Raw genomic sequence first — 18,044 nt, 5'->3', positions numbered from 1 at the left:
AAATTAACATTTATCAAAAATAAGAGATAATCACCATGTGGTATGACAAAGAAGGTTGGGTTTAAATGACGTTAAGTTTATCATTATTCAATTCTACACAAAGGCTTTAAGCTTTATTAACAGGCAGTGGAGAATCACACCAGTCCATCCTACCTGGTACTGAAATAGGTGTGCCGTTCAGCTCTATAATGTCAAACTTAAGTTGCTGGCTGCTTGAAGGTTTTCCATTACAACAGTCTTTCACCCCAACACACAGCTGAGGAAACTCATCCGTCACCAACACCAGCAGCTCAAATATCGGCAGGGAGTCCGGTAGCTTCAGCGGTATGTGCTATAAGACAACACAGATGGTGACAGAAAGAGGAAGAGTCATATTATAATAGGCATGGAATCAGATAGGAGCATTTTAGATGAACACCAACAAGGACTGGGCTAATATTCAGTGTCACATGTCTTTACAAACCTTTAGATGCATGAACTTCTGCAGAGGCTCATACCACAATAGTAGAACCAGGCCAGATGGAACCGCCCCACACAGAAATGTACTGTCTGTGTATGGGTTTCTTGCTGAGAGAAAGAAGAAAGGTTGAGTGACTGTTGTTATGACTGAACAGATATGCAGTCGAGTCAATTGTGAATCACCTACCTACACTACATCTCCTACAGCCTTTAGTGTCAGGAATCTTCACAGATACTGCATACTTTCTGTGGATCAAGAGAGAATACACAGTTCATTAAGAACATCTTTCACAAAGACAAACAATATACTGAATACACAAATAAACTGAATTATTCTATTCAACATTTTTATGATAGTTGTAAATACCTAGAATTTAGGCTGGTCTAGTAGTAATTTATATTACAAAATGTTTTTTATTTTAATTCTACAGGTGTCAACACTTCATTTTAGAACAGAACCACAACTGTTCTGTGAAAATGTGTTAAGTTTGTTGTGAAACTGACAGAAACATGAGCATTCAACAGCCCCATAATCAATAAATAACAGCATAATTATATTACGGACAACAGGCATTTGCTCAAAGTCAGTTTTACTAAAGTCAAACCAGACCCTTTTGATTTTACAGAGGTCAGCCGTGAAAAGCTATAAAGTAAATAGTTAGCTCAAACATTGAGAAATTATGAATTATCTTAATATCAGAATTTATAACTCAAAATGTACCTGTTCAGCCTGGTTTTTGATTAAGATTTTACTACTACTATCATTTTATAAGTTGCATCTTCTTATCAATTTTAGTCTCCTGTCTCTTTTGTCTTTTAATCTCTTTTTTAACCCAGTTTTAGTCAAGCTTTTATTAAAGTTAATCTTTTAGTCCATTTTACTTTTATTTTGTCTTTTTAATCTATTTTAACCTAGTTTTTTTAGAATAGTGTTTCATTTTAGTCTTCTTTTCTTTTATAAAATATTTCATCATTCTAACCTTCTCTTGCATGCATTGGTCTCAAATTTTCTTTTTCTCTCAAATGTTTCTTTGTTTTTGTTCCTTCATAATTTTTATTCCTTTTTTTATGTTGTCCTTGGTCTGCACTCTTTCTGTCTAATTGTCAGCTTGCCAATCAGTTAAGCACTTTGAACTACATTAACATGTATAAACGATGCTATATAAATAATGTTTTATTGATAACTTATTTTTGATAGGTAATTTCCTCATAAGGACAAGGGCTATTTACATATTGATTAATAGCAAGACTGTCCTATCACAACCCACTAAGTGAGAATTTGAAAAAGTCTTATGTTGGCGCCATCCAGTGGTAGGACAAAAAATGATACAATGACAGAAGCAGTGTATGCTGATAGTGCTGCTGCTATTATTACTGCACCTACAGCACTACAGCACTGCTACTAACATGTTTACCTGTAATGCTGACAGTCTAAAGTTGTGTCCTACCTGTGGCTGATCCTCTCAGTGAAGCGGCTGGTGGTGAGTGACAGACTGCTGTGTTTCTTCTGCACATTTTCTTTCTGAACCTTCTGTTCAAACAGAGCCGTCAGACTGTGGGAGTAAAGCTGGGACGACTTCCCTGAAACATAGATACATGTTTAGACCTGATAACTTACAGCAGCAAATGAGCTACAGCACAAATGAATGGATTTGTTACCTGAAACAGACATCAGCACGTTGTTCATTACATACAGCCATGTACATCGCTGAGGGATCAACTGTGGAACCAACGAAAAGAAAATCAACACGGAACAATCCACTGACACTTACCATGTGCTGTGTGCTGTGTGCTGTGTGGTATGACACACTGCTCTTTATGTGTTCACCTCACATCTCCAGTTTGGTGATTGAGTTTAGTTTTGAACTCTCAGACTTTCATAATCATTTCAAAACACAAGTAAAAAGCCAAGATGTGTTTCTTTCCAGCCATTTCTTCAGCGCTTCCTGGGGCATCCCAACATGTTTCTAGGCAGATGAGATATGTAGTCCCTCTAGGTGTCTTCCCAGCAGGATATGACAGGAACACTTTCAAAGGGAAGCATCTAGGAGACATCCTGATCGAAGACCCAAACCAACTCAACTGACTTCTTTCAATGTTGTCCTTCCAGATCCCGAATGAAAGTGCACAGGGGTAGTTTGAAGTTGTTCACATGGCTGTTTCTTTTATAATTTTCTGCCTCCAACAGGACTTCAATGAACCAAACAGCTTGCTTGACACTCCAGTCTGCACAATGCATTTTTGAGATTAGAGAACTACCTTCTTTGGCCAGCAATTCGCTCCCAACCCAGAGTGAGCACTGTTTTCCACTTAGGCTCAGACTAGGAGATGCTGATCTTCATCTCATTTCAAGAAACATTTAAGGACCACAGGTAACTGATGTACTGTTCCTCAACCAAATTCCTCAAATTATCTACATTACTTATCCTGAACCTGAAGAGCCACAATCAGCAAATAACTCCATTCTGATCATTGGTCTTTGAAACTAAGGCATACACAGATGAACCGTCTTTTGCTGCAATATCTTGTCAAATTACAAAGCAGCACTTACGTTTAGATCAGTCAGGTTTCTCCTGTCAATCATCCTCCCACAGGGTTTGACAGTCAATGCCCAAATGAGAATTCTCTCAGCAGAACTATGCATATATTTTCTGTTTCACTTCTATTAAATATATGGACCAATGGTTTTCTTACCTTCTCTAGTGTATCCTCATGAAGTTCATTAAGGTTGAGTGTGTAGATGCCCTCCTCTGCTCCCAGAATAAGGTACTGGTCTAAGTAGGAACGATATTTGTAGAGGAACAAAGACAGGTTTGAGAGACCATTGTATTTATGTATGGGTTGGCCGTCAAAATTCACTTTACTGTGTTTTGAAACAAAAAGTCTGTCCATTGACTGATCAATCTTTTTACCTCTTGTCTTGGGAAAAATCCAGGTAACAGCACAGTGGATTTTAAGGGGACAGCCATTGAAGACTTTGGAGAAGCAGGCTCCCATCTACAGAAGCCAGCAGAGTAAGTGAATCACTAATGATCGCCGGACATAATTGTAGCAATCGTTCAATGCTGCCATGATACCAATTCCACAGCCTGGAAGCACAGCCTGCATCATTATAACAATCATTACATTCTGTATTGTATTTAAAGTTGCACTAGGTTACTTTGAACATTGGTGGCTGCAATTACAAGCAAGTGCTCCAAGGATGCACAAGTTAAACAATCTGGTTTCTTCATTTGGTTAAAGCACCCAATGGCTCACCATACAGTTTGTTTCACCTCGTTAGTTTAAATTCGGAAATCCGACTGATATTACAAACTCATGCTGTGCCACCAAACACTGTTCAAATCCAAAGAACATTTTTAGAAGTTCTATTGTAAGTTTCAAGCTCACTTTTCGGGAAATGTGTTTATTCATACCAAATTTATGGATTTCTACATAAAAATTAGTCCTAGTGCAACTTTTAACATGCAAAGTGAGGAAGCCCATCTTGTTAGTCATGAGAGCATTGCCATTGGTCAACTTTTATTGTAGGTCACATGCTGTTAGATTTCACACTTACATGGACTTGAGGGGTAGGAGGCAGTCCATGACAATCAGCCCTCTAGAAATGGCAACAGTTACATATAACAAAACAAAGGGGATGATAAAAACTATACATCAGATGCATTACTCATCAGAATGTTGTTTGGTTGCATGATTTGTCATCTTACACACAGACAAACGGACTTCTAAAGGATCAAATCAAAATCATTAGGAAGTTATTATGTTAGCGGATCACACAAACTAACTGATATGAAGATAGAGAAGTTTGTCTTGGACTCACAGCGTCCTCTGTCTTTTTTCTCAATGTGCTCCATTCAGGTGATAGTGGTGTCTCTCTTTTTGGAGAGGAAACACTCGTAACCTTCCTCTTCTCTGGTGTTACAGCGTCCCCCACAGGTAGACATGGATCACTGCAGCGCTGTCTAATGTCCTGTGTGGCTGAGCACCTGGCCAAACCTGCTGAAACACAGCAGACAGGCAGAAGAATTGTTTTCATCTTGACTTGGTTTGATCACAGTTTCAAACTAAGTTTCAGCTAGTCATGGTTGTCTAGCTGACCACAAAGCTGGCACATTTAGGATGCAACATGAGAACCAAAAAGCTCTCATGGAATGGTTAGTGTGATGTGTGGTACCTGTATTGGAGGTGGAGTCAGCAGTAATGGCGGTGTCAGGGCCCAGTGTACAGCTCGGTCTCAGTGTCAGGTCTTTGTCCTCTGTGTTGGGAGTTAAACACCTGAAGGCTGGCAGGGAGGCTGTAGACGAACTGAATAAACCACTTTTCCTACCTCCCTGAAACATATAACATCACAATACATGAGGAAAGACATAACTCAATCTGAAGATGTAATATTTGAACATGTGATCTAAACATGAATCCCAATTGCACACTATATACTAGTATAGTAAAATATACACCATGTTCTAATGATGATTATGCATGGCAAAATGGGACAGTAAATGTCACAGTCTACCTCCAAACCAGGGGAAAAGTTAATACGTTGGGTTTCTACATGATGTTAATTATATGACACAATGATGGTCATTTTTTACTTGGCTATGATTGATTGTTGCTTGAGGTTTATTCAGGTTACAGCAATGTGTTCCTCCTAGTTATGTAATGACACACAAGTGCTGTTGTTTGTGAAATGTAGCTTTAATCAGTTTTGTGTTGTTTTGAAAGAGAGTGTGTTTCAAGGTATAGTTAGTAGAAAATGTAACTGAAGACATCACTGCCTTTACTTAGTCTCATGTCAGCTGAAACTTCATTTAATTTTATGGCAACATTAACCGTCTCTTTGGGACTCATTAACTAATATGTGAAAAGAAATGTTCTCTGTCCACAACAGGCAACAGGAACACTGAACAGACTGCTGATTAACCAGCTCCATATATCACAGCCAAATCTGATCGCTGTCACATTCCATTATGGAAATTCCGATATATAAACTATTATTTAATCCCTTGACGAGTTCACATAGTACTGATTAAGCCTATCACTTCCTAGTATTTCACATAAAGATATTTTAATTCTTAAATTTGTGGTAAATTTCCACATAAATGTATGCCAGTATGTCTGCCGATTGAGAAGTTAACTTCCGGTTAGCCTGCTGCTAATTTACACAGGGATAAAATAATCCACACTCGCCAAATGTTATCAGACAGATTAATGGAATTCTGATAGTGAAATGAGTTGCTTCATGGGGGTTATGACACCCAAAACTATTTATCCACCATTTTACAGCCGCAACAGGAGCAAGTAGCAACAAACTCAGTGTTTAGCCCCTGGTGTAGCCATGGTAACTTAACTTTCTATGGCATGGCGTTGCCCTCAGGCAACAAACCACTTTTTTGATACAACATCGTCCCTTTAAATTTTGTAATGTTTTAAAAAAAATATTATATCACCAGACATGTCCTCATCCAATAAAATTAGGGCTAGAAATGGGTTTGACCTTTGACCAGGGGCGGAGCATATTATATATTTAATTGTTTAAAGACATATTTTGTTTTAATTTACTTCCTAAAACTGTGGTTTTTTGTTCGTCGCCACAGGGCAACATCATGCAGTTAGACCACTTTTGTTAGGGCAGTTATGCTAAAGCAGTAGCACTCAACTCTGCTCCTGAAGACACTCTGCCTGCATGTTTTAGATGCCTCCCTGCTCCATTAAAATCAACAGTGAAAGTGAGGAAGAGTGGACACCAGAATCAGGTTTGAGAAACAGTTAGGCGGTAAGGGATCAGATAAGGGTCAGCCAGTCAAGTGACATATGTGATGTGTGTGTGGGTGAATGACAGTGTGTGCGTGTGTGTATGGGTGTATAAGTGTCAGGAGGATCAAGATATGACATTCAAAGTGTATGCCCTCTAATGTCTTTTTAAAGGAGATGGCCTGTCCACTGACAGTGAGCCTGTGGTTGAAGATGCTGCAGACACAATACTTGAGTATTGTCATAGAATGAAACTTATTGCTTTATAATACGGAACTTTAACGTTAAAACGTGAAACTTGTAACGTTATAATGTGAAACTTTCACATTATAACGTTACAACTTATTACGTTACAGCGTGAAACTCAGAATTGAATAAGGACACAGTGTGGAGAACAGATAGGAATATGGCTCATTTACATGATTTGAAGAAGTTCTACTTCATGCTTGGGTTGAGACATAGAGAGATTCTGCTGTTATTGCGCATGGTGGATTATATTGTGGTAAGTGTCCTTACACAGGTGAAAAGATATTTCAAAAGATATTTCAAATGTAATGATTATGAATGAGAGGAATGAGAGGTACAAACTGGGACTACCGGAAGTCTCAGTCAGTTACTCTACATGTGAGAAATATATAATGGAGCATACCACAGGAATTTATTTTCGAGCCAGTCTTTATTTATTTTGTTTATTTACAAGCTGATTATATATACACAGAAAATGGTCATATAAGTAAAACTCAAAGCTAATTACAATCAATATTATAATAGAAAAATATGTATGTAAAAATAATATAAAAAAATATATATATTAGTGGCTCACCTTGCTTATTTAAAACTAGAAAAAAACATTATTTCTTTCTTTTGATAGTTTAGAAAGACCAAAAGCAAATTTAGTGTCAATTAAGAGTCTCCAATCAACCTAATCTGCATGTTTTTGGGATTGTGGGAGGAAACCAGAGCACCTGGAGTAAACCCACGCAGACACGGGGAGAACATGCAAACTCTACGCAGGAAGCACCACTAGAACCCAGGAGCTCTCTGTGAGGTCACAGTGCTAACCACTGAGCCACCGTACTGCCCGATACTACCGTTCAGCCCTCGTAGATGTCCACTCTGTTGATGCAGGAGAACGTCCTCTACATCAAGGAACAGAAGCGCTTGAAGCAGTTCTTCTGCTCTTGGTCATCTGAAAATCAAAAGCAAGTTAAATCCTTTGCCCGTTCTCGCTGGAATGAATAATAATGAAAAAGGTCTTCTCATTTCAGACAGAATTTGGAGGTGACCATTTCCTACCAGATGTGGTGGCAGTGTGCTCCTGGTACATGATACGCTCTGGGACAAAGGGAGGGAGATGGAGCTCACATTGTCTCCTGGAGGACGGGCTAAAAACACACACACAGTTAAATATTATTCCTGATGTATCATGATGTACACAATGCTTTCTAATCTGCTCTAATGGTGGCCTAATTTATTCATCTGTCTCCTCCGATGATCATACTAAGTCTCACTCTGATGAGCACTGTCCTCATCCCAGTGCAGGCAGCATTTAGGTTGTGCACGCCATAAACACGAACACTTACCATGAGCTATCCTGTTGGGTGCTCCATGTGATGAAGGGATGAGCAAGGACTTCATTGGGGGTTATCCTCAAATTTCCATCTACTTGTAGCATTCCCTTCAGCAGGCTGATGAACATCTTCTTTTCTTCAGTACTCACCATGTTCATGTTCACCAGGTCTAACTAATGTAGGAAACTTTGTGATCAATCAAAATTCTCTCTTCAGCAGCTACAGTATCATCTACTTAAACACTTACATGTTCCACTTCGTCCAGGTCCCGATAAAGATAGGTCCTTTTGTCTCTGACAGGAGTATTTTCGCCCCAGTACTCCTCACGTGTCTGGAAGAATATGAAAGACATTCAGAAACAATAAACATACAATCTTCATTAAAGAAAAGAATGTTAAAGATGAGATGACTTTGTGATGCCTTATTCTAGCTGTGTATCAGCATATCTGAATGTGTGAAAACAGTTTATATTCATATATTCAAATGTGTAAAAAGTATTATACAAAATATTTTCACATGTTCAGATATGGTGATACACAACTACAAAACATATGATCCTAACTTTATTTTATACCTTCAGCCTCCAGCGTTCAGCACGGTCTTGGATAAAATATTTTCTTGACTTCCTCCCATCACACAGAAGATGGTCCGGAGGAACACCCAGGAGATCCACTATGCATCGCATCTGGAGACAAAACACAGCATCACATCAAGATACGTAGAAGGATGCAGTCATAATTATATTTATTATAAACTAGCAAAGTGAACTTCACAGATGCCACTTTTAACTAGGGCTGGGTTTTAAACCTAAATACTATCTAGTCCCAATTGTAATGTGGCTGCTTCTCAGAGCATCTAAAAAATGTGTACAGAAAGCTTACATCTAAAAAGAAAGGTAACAAGGACAAAGTCTGCTAGCTAGCAAATATGGATGTAAACAATGTAGGACTTGCAGAATAGTGTAAATAGATTCAACATGTTTGATTCCTCAGGGAAGAGTACATGGATGCAGTAGTACTACATCTTCTATGAATGTAAAAAGGAAGCAGTAAACTTAGACTTACTCTTTCATAATCACATTTGCCTTCAAACAGCGCGTTACCAAGACCTATGTACCCCATCACAACACCCAGAGACCACATGTCGATGGCCTCTGAATATGGGAGTCCTAACATGATTTCTGGAGCCCTGAGTATAACAAATGATTAATACAGAATGAGGAAAATTACCACCTTTTAACAGATGGCAGCAATATCCTAAAACTAGTAGAATAATGATGCTCACCTATAGTGTGATATTTGGTGATTGTCACCCTGCATTGCTTGACTGGTGTGTAAAGCTAAGCCAAAGTCAATTAGCTTGACGGTGAGGGGCTGCACGTTCAGCATGATGTTATCCAGCTTTATGTCTGCATGGATCACTTTAATGTCTTTCAGACCTTTTAATGCATTTGCCACCTGTAAGAACAAAGATCAGAGATGAAATTCACAGAATGCACCAACACTGACAGCTCTTTGAGTTGTGTTCTGATGGTACTGTATCCATACCTGTTGGATTATACTCCTGACTACATTGAAATACAGAGGGGTACGGTTCCTCTGGTAGTAAAAGAAGTCCCTTAGGGTCATCTCCATCATCTCAAACACCAGAGCACATCTGTTGTCTATCATCAGGAAAGAGTCAATGAACCTGATGATGTTGCTGTTGTCCAAGTCCTTCCTCTTGAAGTAGTTTAACATATACAACTGTGGATAAATCAGAACATGAAATGTTTGATGTTTGCACACACACAGCATAATCTCTGAAAACTAAATAATTAAATAATAAATGAATCACTGATCAATTAAACTTAATAAAGTAACATACTTCATCATCCAAGTCCTTGTCTTTTTTTGCCACCTTTACAGCAACAGTCTCCTTAGTGTCCACTTTAACGCATTGGAGCACCTCTCCATAGCCCCCCTTTCCCAGAACAGTCACCAGCTGATAGTTTCTGGGTAGATAGTACATCTCGGAGTAGAATTTGCTCATTTTCTTGATGATTTTTTTAAAGATTGCTAAAAACAAAAGGTGAGAAAAAAATAGGTTAAATTAATTTGTTATCATCTCATAACAAATATTTCAGTGATCCTGATCCAAACTAGCTGCTGGAACTTTCAATTCAAAATCAAGCTACATTTTTATTTTACACACAAATGAAGAGACAGCAGTAAAACTGAGTATTAAGCTACACTACTGATGGATTGAACTGTTATCTATAGAGTACACCTCTAACTTTCAATATGAGATCAACGTAAAAGAAGTAGTCACACATGGTTAGAGTTAATCTACATCTTAATGTTTTTATATTTCATTAACTTTCCTCTTCTGATTCTAAAACATTTTTCACATCAAGAAGAAAGGAACAATTGCGTACCTGTATCACAGAAGATTCTCAATCAGTTGAGTTCGTCGAATTCGCTTCAACTCTTCGTTTTGGTCCACAGTTAAATGTCATGTAGACTCTCATATGGAACATGAGTTCTAAATTCTCAATATCTTATTATATTATTATTGTCTACAACCGTGTCATAATGCATGATTCCAAAATATGCAAATGACCTCTTCTGATCCAAATGAACTAAAAACGTGCAAAAAATACTGTATACAAATAACATAGTCACAGTACTTATTGTAATATTCTATCCAGGAAACTCAGTCTTTGTTTTAGACCTGTCACAGAAGTTGGAAGATGAAATGCTTCAATTGATCTGAAATTATGATAAACCCCCAAATTTGACGAAACTGCATAAAACCGTAACTAAATGAAAGCTGAACAAAGCGCACTAGTTAGCTTGAAAGACAGAGTGGAGTTGGACACAGGTTGCAAATGTGCTCGATATTTACAATAAAAACTGTAGTACAATAAATATAATTCATTTTTTATATTTTGCAGGTGTATATGTGGCATATAGGGTGTTAACGTATATTTGCCCACTCACTTATAACGTTATTTTATGTATATAAAATGTGTTTTGAATCTGTTCAGCACAACACGCGCTGTGGTTTGTGCTGAGTTCTTCAGTTACAGGCAGAGTAAAGCTACTGAAGATCAGCAAAATCACTGTGCAGCTAAAATGATGAAATACTCCATCTTATCATTATTAGTATTATTATTGTTATTAATTCTTTCAGGTGAATGAATGTCACCTAAGTACCTTCAGATTTGATCAGTAGTGTATAGTTCATTTCTGGGTTGTGCATAGCTCAGCGGGTAGCGCTCCCACCCCACGTGTTAAGGCTATAGTCCTCGTTGCAGGTGACCCCGGTTCGAATCCCAAGCCGAGCGGTTTTATCCTGCGTGTCATTCCCCCTCTCTCTGCCTGTTTCCTGTCTATCTCCACTGTACTATACATTAAAGGCAAAAAAGCCCGAAAAAATATACTTAAAAAAAAAAAAAAAAGTTCATTTCTCTTCACGTTTGTATTGTGTCTCTTTATATTGCTTGAGGGAAGTGTAGAGTAAGATAGACTAACTGCATAAGACTGGATACAACTGTCAATTCTGTAACTCCTCAGAGTTAGCGTTACCATTATTTTTCTCATTTTAACTATTTAGACTGTAACAACAAATAGCAGCAGTGTAAAGGTTTATAATTGTTTGTAGCTGTCGTTCATTTTGTTTACATATGTGTAATTGTAATTCTGTGAGTTATTCGTTGGACTATTTAGCTAAACTAGCTAGCATTAGCTAATGCTAGCTGTCACTTTTTGCCATAGCAACAGTTAGCATTCATGCATGGGCTAACTGTATGTTAATTCAGTGCTGGATCAAGTGCCAGTGCAAATATAACAGAATTAATGAATTATATTGTAATAATATATAAGTGTTAATTAGTTACTGTATAACAAGTGGAATGTGTTTGTCTCTGTACCGCTACGTTCATTTCAGTATGTCCCCCCCTCCCTATAAGTTATGTTTCCCGCCTCTACCTCTCCTCTTAGGTTGACAAACTCCATGGGAGAAATACACTTCTTTTCTGTTTGTTTGTTTTTTGTTTGTTAGCTTAAGTTTTTGTATAGTGTGCTAACGTGTTTTGTATGATTTGATTTGTGTAGGGGCTCGTATGTTGAGTGACTGACTGGAGGATTTTGTCATGTGTGATTTAGTAGTGATAGTTAGTAAATCTATAGTAAATAATTCATTTGTAAAACTTAACATTTAATTTATTGTAATCTTTGGGTTCATCTTGTGTTTTCTATAAAATATACTGGTCTAAGAACTGTATATCAATTAATGAGTTTTAATACAATGATAGTAATTCTGAGTTTATTGATTTTAAACAGAATTATTTAGAGAGTTATTATATTGTGATTTTGTGCTTTAATACCATAGTGTAATTGTTGCTATATATTGTACATTGTTCTTAAACAGATAAGTTGGCAGTAACACCTTTCTTCTTTAAAAATTAAATATATTCATCCTGAGTCTGGTGTGATTCATGTACTCACTCAAACCCAGGTTAGAATCAGTATATAGTATGCAATTGGAGAGCAACTTTGGTGTTTGCTTATATAGTTACCACTCACATCAGTAGATGGCGCCCTCTTGATGGTTAAACTCCTAAAAGACAGAGGAGAAAATGTCCTGATCAGCCTCTGACTGGATAGTTTTGTCAAGAATAAAGCCATCCCATGAAATCCAAATCAAACGTCGTCAAGACAGAAAAGCTGGACAACAAAGGCGGATGCTGAAAATGCTGAGGGCAGCACATGAACAAAAACCACACACCAAAAAAAAAAAGCAGACATAAAAAGCACAAAAAGCTTCGAACCAGTGGGTTTGTAATGAATCACATCCAGATCAATGAAAAAGTGCAGCAGTACTTTGGGCTTTGGGGGATGGGATTAGAGAATAGGAGAGAGATCACAAACCCACTGATTATATCAAAGATGTTTAGCTGACATTTACATCATAACATCATCACAAGCACAGGTTTATTTCAGATGAATTCATGTAGGAGGAGGGGGGCACACTGCTGTTAGGATAGGCTGGAGTTGATGGACGTTGCCTACCTCAGCTGCAGAGCTTGCTCCACACATTCCAACAGGCTCCTGCAACAGGAAGACCTGGTGTTTATCTGACTATGGGCCTGAATGGCCGATAACAATGGCAGGGAAGGAACCGGGAGTCCACTTGTATTGGTTTCTGAAGTCCAATAATGATGCTGATATTTGAAATGAGGCTACCAATTGCTGATATTATGCCAATATTTAAGAGTAATTCCAGTTTATCCAACTCAAATCTTATTCTCGTATTCTTATCAATCATTTCAATCAGTAATAATAATAATAACCTGTGACCATTTTCTTTCCACCACACTAAAAAATAAAAAGGTTAGGTACACCACAGGACATCAAATAAACGATGTAGTCATTAAAAATTATACTCTGATTTCCAACATAATAACACATTGAAAAACCTCCACATCCCTTCAAATACAGTGGACAGACTCCTTATAAAAGCCAGTGAAGAAGAAAACAGAAGTCTTACGGTGAGTTGTCTTCATCTCCAGACAGACTCCAGTCATCATCATAAGAGCCCTGTGAAAGAAGAGTCAAAACGCAACATTTGCTCGTATTCACGTATGTTTATGTATGTCACAGATATACAAGACAGTCATAAAAATATCAGTGCTTTACCACATCAGGATAAGGCTCTGTGACTTTCCTCAGTGGTGGCCCAAACTTCACCTGATCAACTGCAAAGAAAATGATCAGCTTTATTCACACAGAGCAGAGTGTTTTTTTTAAATCAGAGTAAGTCACCAAAGAGCAGGCCAGTGTTCTCCCAGACTATTGATTAGCACTCACTTTCAAGTGCATTGATTAGCATTAGCTGTGGCTTGACACAGGATGCACTCTGCAGCCACACATCATCTATCATGTCAATAATGAGCTGGCTCCTGCAGCTCTAACTCCATACTGTGCAGCTTCTTTTTTTTCTCTTTAGCTATTTCAAGGTGATGATGGTGGTGTTGATGATGGTGATGATGAAGGTGATTATAGTGATGCAGCCTACTAGACATTGCAAATGAGTATGATCCAGAATGCAGCATAAATATTTCCATACTAAAGTCAAAAGATTAAAAACGTCTTCACATCAAATCTAACTTTAAAACCTTAAAGTGACTCAATGTAAATACACACAACACACAGTGTGTCATTACAGTAATTGACTGTTGCTCATTTCCGGTATTCTCTAAATGTTTTACATCACTGTTCATTTCTTCTTTTTCTCATCTCAGACGCTTTTAGAAAAAACAACAACTGTGTAGATATTATAATAATTATGAGTTAATCCAAGGAAAGACTGCAGACAAGCTTTTGAAAACATCTTGCGTTACTTTCTCTGATGACTTGATGTTCATTAATAGGAGGAAATGACTCCCCCTGTAACCATGGTGAACCTGAGCTATTGGTTGAAAGCTTGACTTTGAAACAGAAGATGAGCAAACTATTGAACCAGAAAGCAGAAGCTGTTGTATGGACTTGCCTCACTTAGTTCTCATGGTTTTGCTGAATGCCTGCATCAACAGATAAAAGCTCTATTGTCATTTTAAGTTCTTACATGTTTCTGCAGTTATTTTCTTTACAGTTTGGCAATGAACAAAACGAACAAGAATGAATGAATCTGACGTTTATTGGAAAATTGTTTTTTCCATCTTCCCAGAGGCCTGGAAGAGTATGAACATCATCTTTCAAAGACTTTTCAATTGTTCCATAACAAAGATCTCTTGTTGCGTGGTAAAGCAGTTGAGTGCTGATTTGAAAGCTCTGTCCTGTGTTATAACTGAATACAACTGAAGTCAACAACTTCTCCAAACTCTTCTGTATTGCTCTGTTTTTGCAGCATGATGCCTCACTGTTGCATTACTATATCTGTTTCCTGTTGCCCTCCACACACTACCAGCTTTCTTTCCTCACCTGATGTACAATATGCAATATGTTCTTCTCCACTTTACCTTTAAAGGACATCATTTGAAGTGTCCCTTAAACCAGCAGTCAGGTGTCCATATGAACAGTAAAGAGGTTTTCCTTGCTGTAATCATTGCTCCTGTTCATTTTGTTTAAGACACAGCTGATGAACTTCAAATGTGCTTCCAAAGGAAGTGATGGATGACAAAATCCACACAGTCATTTAAAAGTAGATGATCATCTTCTATTGAGCTTCATCAGTGTGAGTTAGTCATATCAAGTGATATGGGTTAGGGTTAGGGTTGATAACTGTGGTGGAAGTATAGTAGTATTGCTGAAGCTTCATATTAGCTTCAGATCAACTTTGTTTCCACAGAAGGAGGACTGTGGATTTAGTCCTCCATCACTTCCATTGTAAGTACATTATGAAGAGATCTTCTAATAGTCAGTATGAACATGAGGAATGATTACAGCAAGAAAAACAGGTTTCAGTGTTGATTTGGGCTCTTGACTGTTGGTTGGTAAACTTAAGTTAAAGACAAGAGTTAAAACATTATAACAAATCATGTAAATTTTTTCTTTTATCGTTACTTCAATACATCTATCTAGAAGTAGGGCTGGGTATCATCTGAAATTGTTTGATACTAGTGCCAATATCAAATACAAAACCCTCTTTGTAAAAATGATCTAAAATTGGTCAAAATTGGTTTGATATTTTGATTCAAATCCTAAAGTTTCATCAAAGGGTGAGTGAACAAGATCTGGTTGCACATTTGATGCCAACTTTCAGTCATTTACATGTTCTGATATGGGTGCTTTTTGGCCAATAGCATAAGATACTGATGTTCACTCCCCAGTTCTATCTAGTTTTATGAAAGTGTTAGCAGCAGTAGCAGTAGCAGTAGCAGTAGTACTCTCAGCCTTCAAAGTCCATGTTGGTCAGACTGACTTGCAGGTGTTATACGTGCTCGTGGCTTGTGTGAATAGCACACTGTAAGCGTGGGAAGTTGAGGTCAACACCAGACTCATTTATGATATTGGTAGCGGGCAGAGTGTGAAGAAAGATGATGTACACCAGCACCACAAGAGTCCTATAGGCAGTGCAGAGATATGAAGTCACTCAGGGCAGATAGAAGTACTACTGTCTGTCACACACCAGAGGCATGTTCCCTGTGCCATCCACTGACGCAGCCTCCGTCCCACATGTATGGACGGCTTACAGGAGCAGGGCAGCCATCAGCAGGCTGACTGAGAGGCTTTTGTCCTCAGTCATATTATGGAGATTACAGCTCTGAATACAGCTGGGTCACGCTGGACAATGAAGCCACTCTTCAGCAAATACAACCAACATACAGTAGATTTAGACATGTGTGCTTACAGTAACAAGCACTGCCATCAATTGCACTGTAGTTTAACATATAGTGGTTACACGTGTCAGAAACAAGCTATTTTCCTGATTAATGTTTAAGACAAAAGGATACATAAAAATATGAAGAAGATGGGGGTGACATTTTTGGAAATATGCACACTGACAACATTCCAGAGTGAGATGAAATGATTGAATGTACAAAGCTGGAGGCAGTTAGCCAAACTGAGCTTAGTTTAAAGGCTGGAAGCAGAGGGAAGAAGCTAGCTTTGCTCTGACCAAAGTTACCACGGTAGCAGTTCTGTGAGGCTTTACAGGGGTGATTTTAGCTAAATGCTAATGTCAGCATGCTAATGAGATTGTTGACATGTTGATATTTAGCATATATAGCTAGATGAAAATTCAGTGGATCACCAGACTATATATTATATTTCATTCTGAAGGGGCATGAATGTGTGTACCAGATTTCATGGTAATCCATCCAACATTTATCTCAAAACCACAATCAAAGTCAAAGGATCTCCAAAGTCAGTAGAATTCAACATCTGGGGAATATGAACATCTGTACAAAATGTCAAGACAATCCATCCAATCCAGCTGTTTTCAGATATCTCAGAGTTGACCTAAGTGATGGACCATCCCAGACTGACATCCATAGATCCATGCTGCTAGTGTGACTAAGAATATACTGATCAACACCACCAACCCTTTAATCCGTAAACAAACAGGAATGTAAATGTTGGATCTATTTTTTGACAGGTTATCTTTCTGCCCAGGTGTCTGTGAAGCAACTCCAGCTACAGAGTTGCCAGATTCAGTGGTGAGCTGGCTTTGGTCTCTGTACAGTCATGATGGTAACCAACCTGCCAACTGATAAGGCTCCAGGAAGCTAACCCCTCCAACTCCTCCTGAAAACACATCCTCACTCTTACATTACTGTTTGTTTGATCCAAAATGTCAGCCTTAAAACATGTTTGTGTGTGTATGTGTGTCTGTCTGTGTGTGGGTGTGTCCTCACATTGTTCTTCAGACAGGGTTCTCTCCACAGGCAGGTGTTTCCCTGCCGATTGAATCTTGTCTGGAGCCGCTTCCCCAACCTGTCAACACAAGCGTTTTATATAACACACCAGTAAAAAAAGTCCCTGGCCTTGGTATCACTTCTGTCTGGGTCCTGTCAGCACTGACCTCCAGCTCATTGTCATCCATGCTGTGTGTGTGTGAGTTATGGAGCTCAGGGTTGTTGGCCATGTCCAGCAGCTCAATGACCAGGTTACGGGTCAACAGCTGTGTCACAAACGGATGCTGGAGGAAGAAGACACAGATTGGTTCATGAGCTTGAATACTGATCAGGAAAATATGTTGATGTCAGCAAATGCTCACTAATTAGAACACACTGTTCATATTCAGAGCATTTACAGCTGCCACGCATGATAAGCCTCTACCAAATGTCTGCACAGCAAATCATTGAATGCCTCATCATCAGTCACAGATAAACAGAAAGATGAATCCTTATTAATGAAGCTTTCAGAGAGCAGAGAGAGTTTATTCTATAGTTTTTACACTAAAAATGTGTACATGTGAAGAATATAACAGTATTTTTGGAATATTTGTCAAAAACTGTACATAACGTGTATCAGCTGCACACAAATCTTTTTAAGAAGTTGAAATATTTCCTTTTTTTTATTCTGGGTCACATTACAAGAGGTCATCATATGTCAGACTAAAAGTAAAAAGTATTTAAGGTGTTTTTTACTGTTCTCAAATGTATACAAATTTGACCCTGTACACTATGTAAGGGTTAATGTTCAGAATTTCACTCTATGGAACTATCCTGAAGATGATTATTATTATTTTTGAATTTATCCTTATTGCTGATCCTTATCGCATACTTAATCTGAGTCCAATAAATATTTTTCATGTTCATATAATAAATAAATG

General features: G+C 38.1%; 1 protein-coding gene and 1 long non-coding RNA gene across 3 annotated transcripts in view; both read right to left on the bottom strand.

Annotated features, from left to right (window-relative positions):
* Positions 1 to 18,044, bottom strand: part of map4k2 (mitogen-activated protein kinase kinase kinase kinase 2) — a 39,246-nt gene that overhangs the window by 2,069 nt on the left and 19,133 nt on the right. The window contains exons 12-27 of one of the 2 annotated variants that reach the window (XM_053343859.1): positions 17,292 to 17,408; positions 17,125 to 17,203; positions 13,466 to 13,524; positions 13,317 to 13,366; positions 12,839 to 12,877; positions 12,353 to 12,386; positions 4,637 to 4,793; positions 4,283 to 4,461; positions 4,019 to 4,060; positions 3,372 to 3,456; positions 3,154 to 3,233; positions 2,119 to 2,179; positions 1,908 to 2,040; positions 647 to 705; positions 464 to 567; positions 154 to 331 (exon numbers count right to left, since the gene is read on the bottom strand). In XM_053343859.1, coding sequence (XP_053199834.1) covers positions 154 to 331; positions 464 to 567; positions 647 to 705; positions 1,908 to 2,040; positions 2,119 to 2,179; positions 3,154 to 3,233; positions 3,372 to 3,456; positions 4,019 to 4,060; positions 4,283 to 4,461; positions 4,637 to 4,793; positions 12,353 to 12,386; positions 12,839 to 12,877; positions 13,317 to 13,366; positions 13,466 to 13,524; positions 17,125 to 17,203; positions 17,292 to 17,408 — 1,456 coding nt within the window. The remainder of the gene's footprint in view (positions 1 to 153; positions 332 to 463; positions 568 to 646; positions 706 to 1,907; positions 2,041 to 2,118; positions 2,180 to 3,153; positions 3,234 to 3,371; positions 3,457 to 4,018; positions 4,061 to 4,282; positions 4,462 to 4,636; positions 4,794 to 12,352; positions 12,387 to 12,838; positions 12,878 to 13,316; positions 13,367 to 13,465; positions 13,525 to 17,124; positions 17,204 to 17,291; positions 17,409 to 18,044) is intronic. The other variant, XM_053343860.1, reaches the window with a different exon arrangement.
* Positions 7,524 to 8,112, bottom strand: LOC128384334 (uncharacterized). The gene is made up of 3 exons (XR_008324119.1): positions 8,032 to 8,112; positions 7,797 to 7,957; positions 7,524 to 7,598 (listed from the first exon to the last, which is right to left on the bottom strand). It is a non-coding gene; the product is annotated as an uncharacterized LOC128384334 (long non-coding RNA).

The sequence above is a fragment of the Scomber japonicus genome, chromosome 22, assembly GCF_027409825.1.
Source record: "Scomber japonicus isolate fScoJap1 chromosome 22, fScoJap1.pri, whole genome shotgun sequence".
Taxonomy (NCBI): Eukaryota; Metazoa; Chordata; class Actinopteri; order Scombriformes; family Scombridae; genus Scomber; species Scomber japonicus.
The sequence above is the reverse complement of the archived record's forward strand: the minus strand, read 5'-3'. Positions and strand labels throughout refer to the sequence as shown.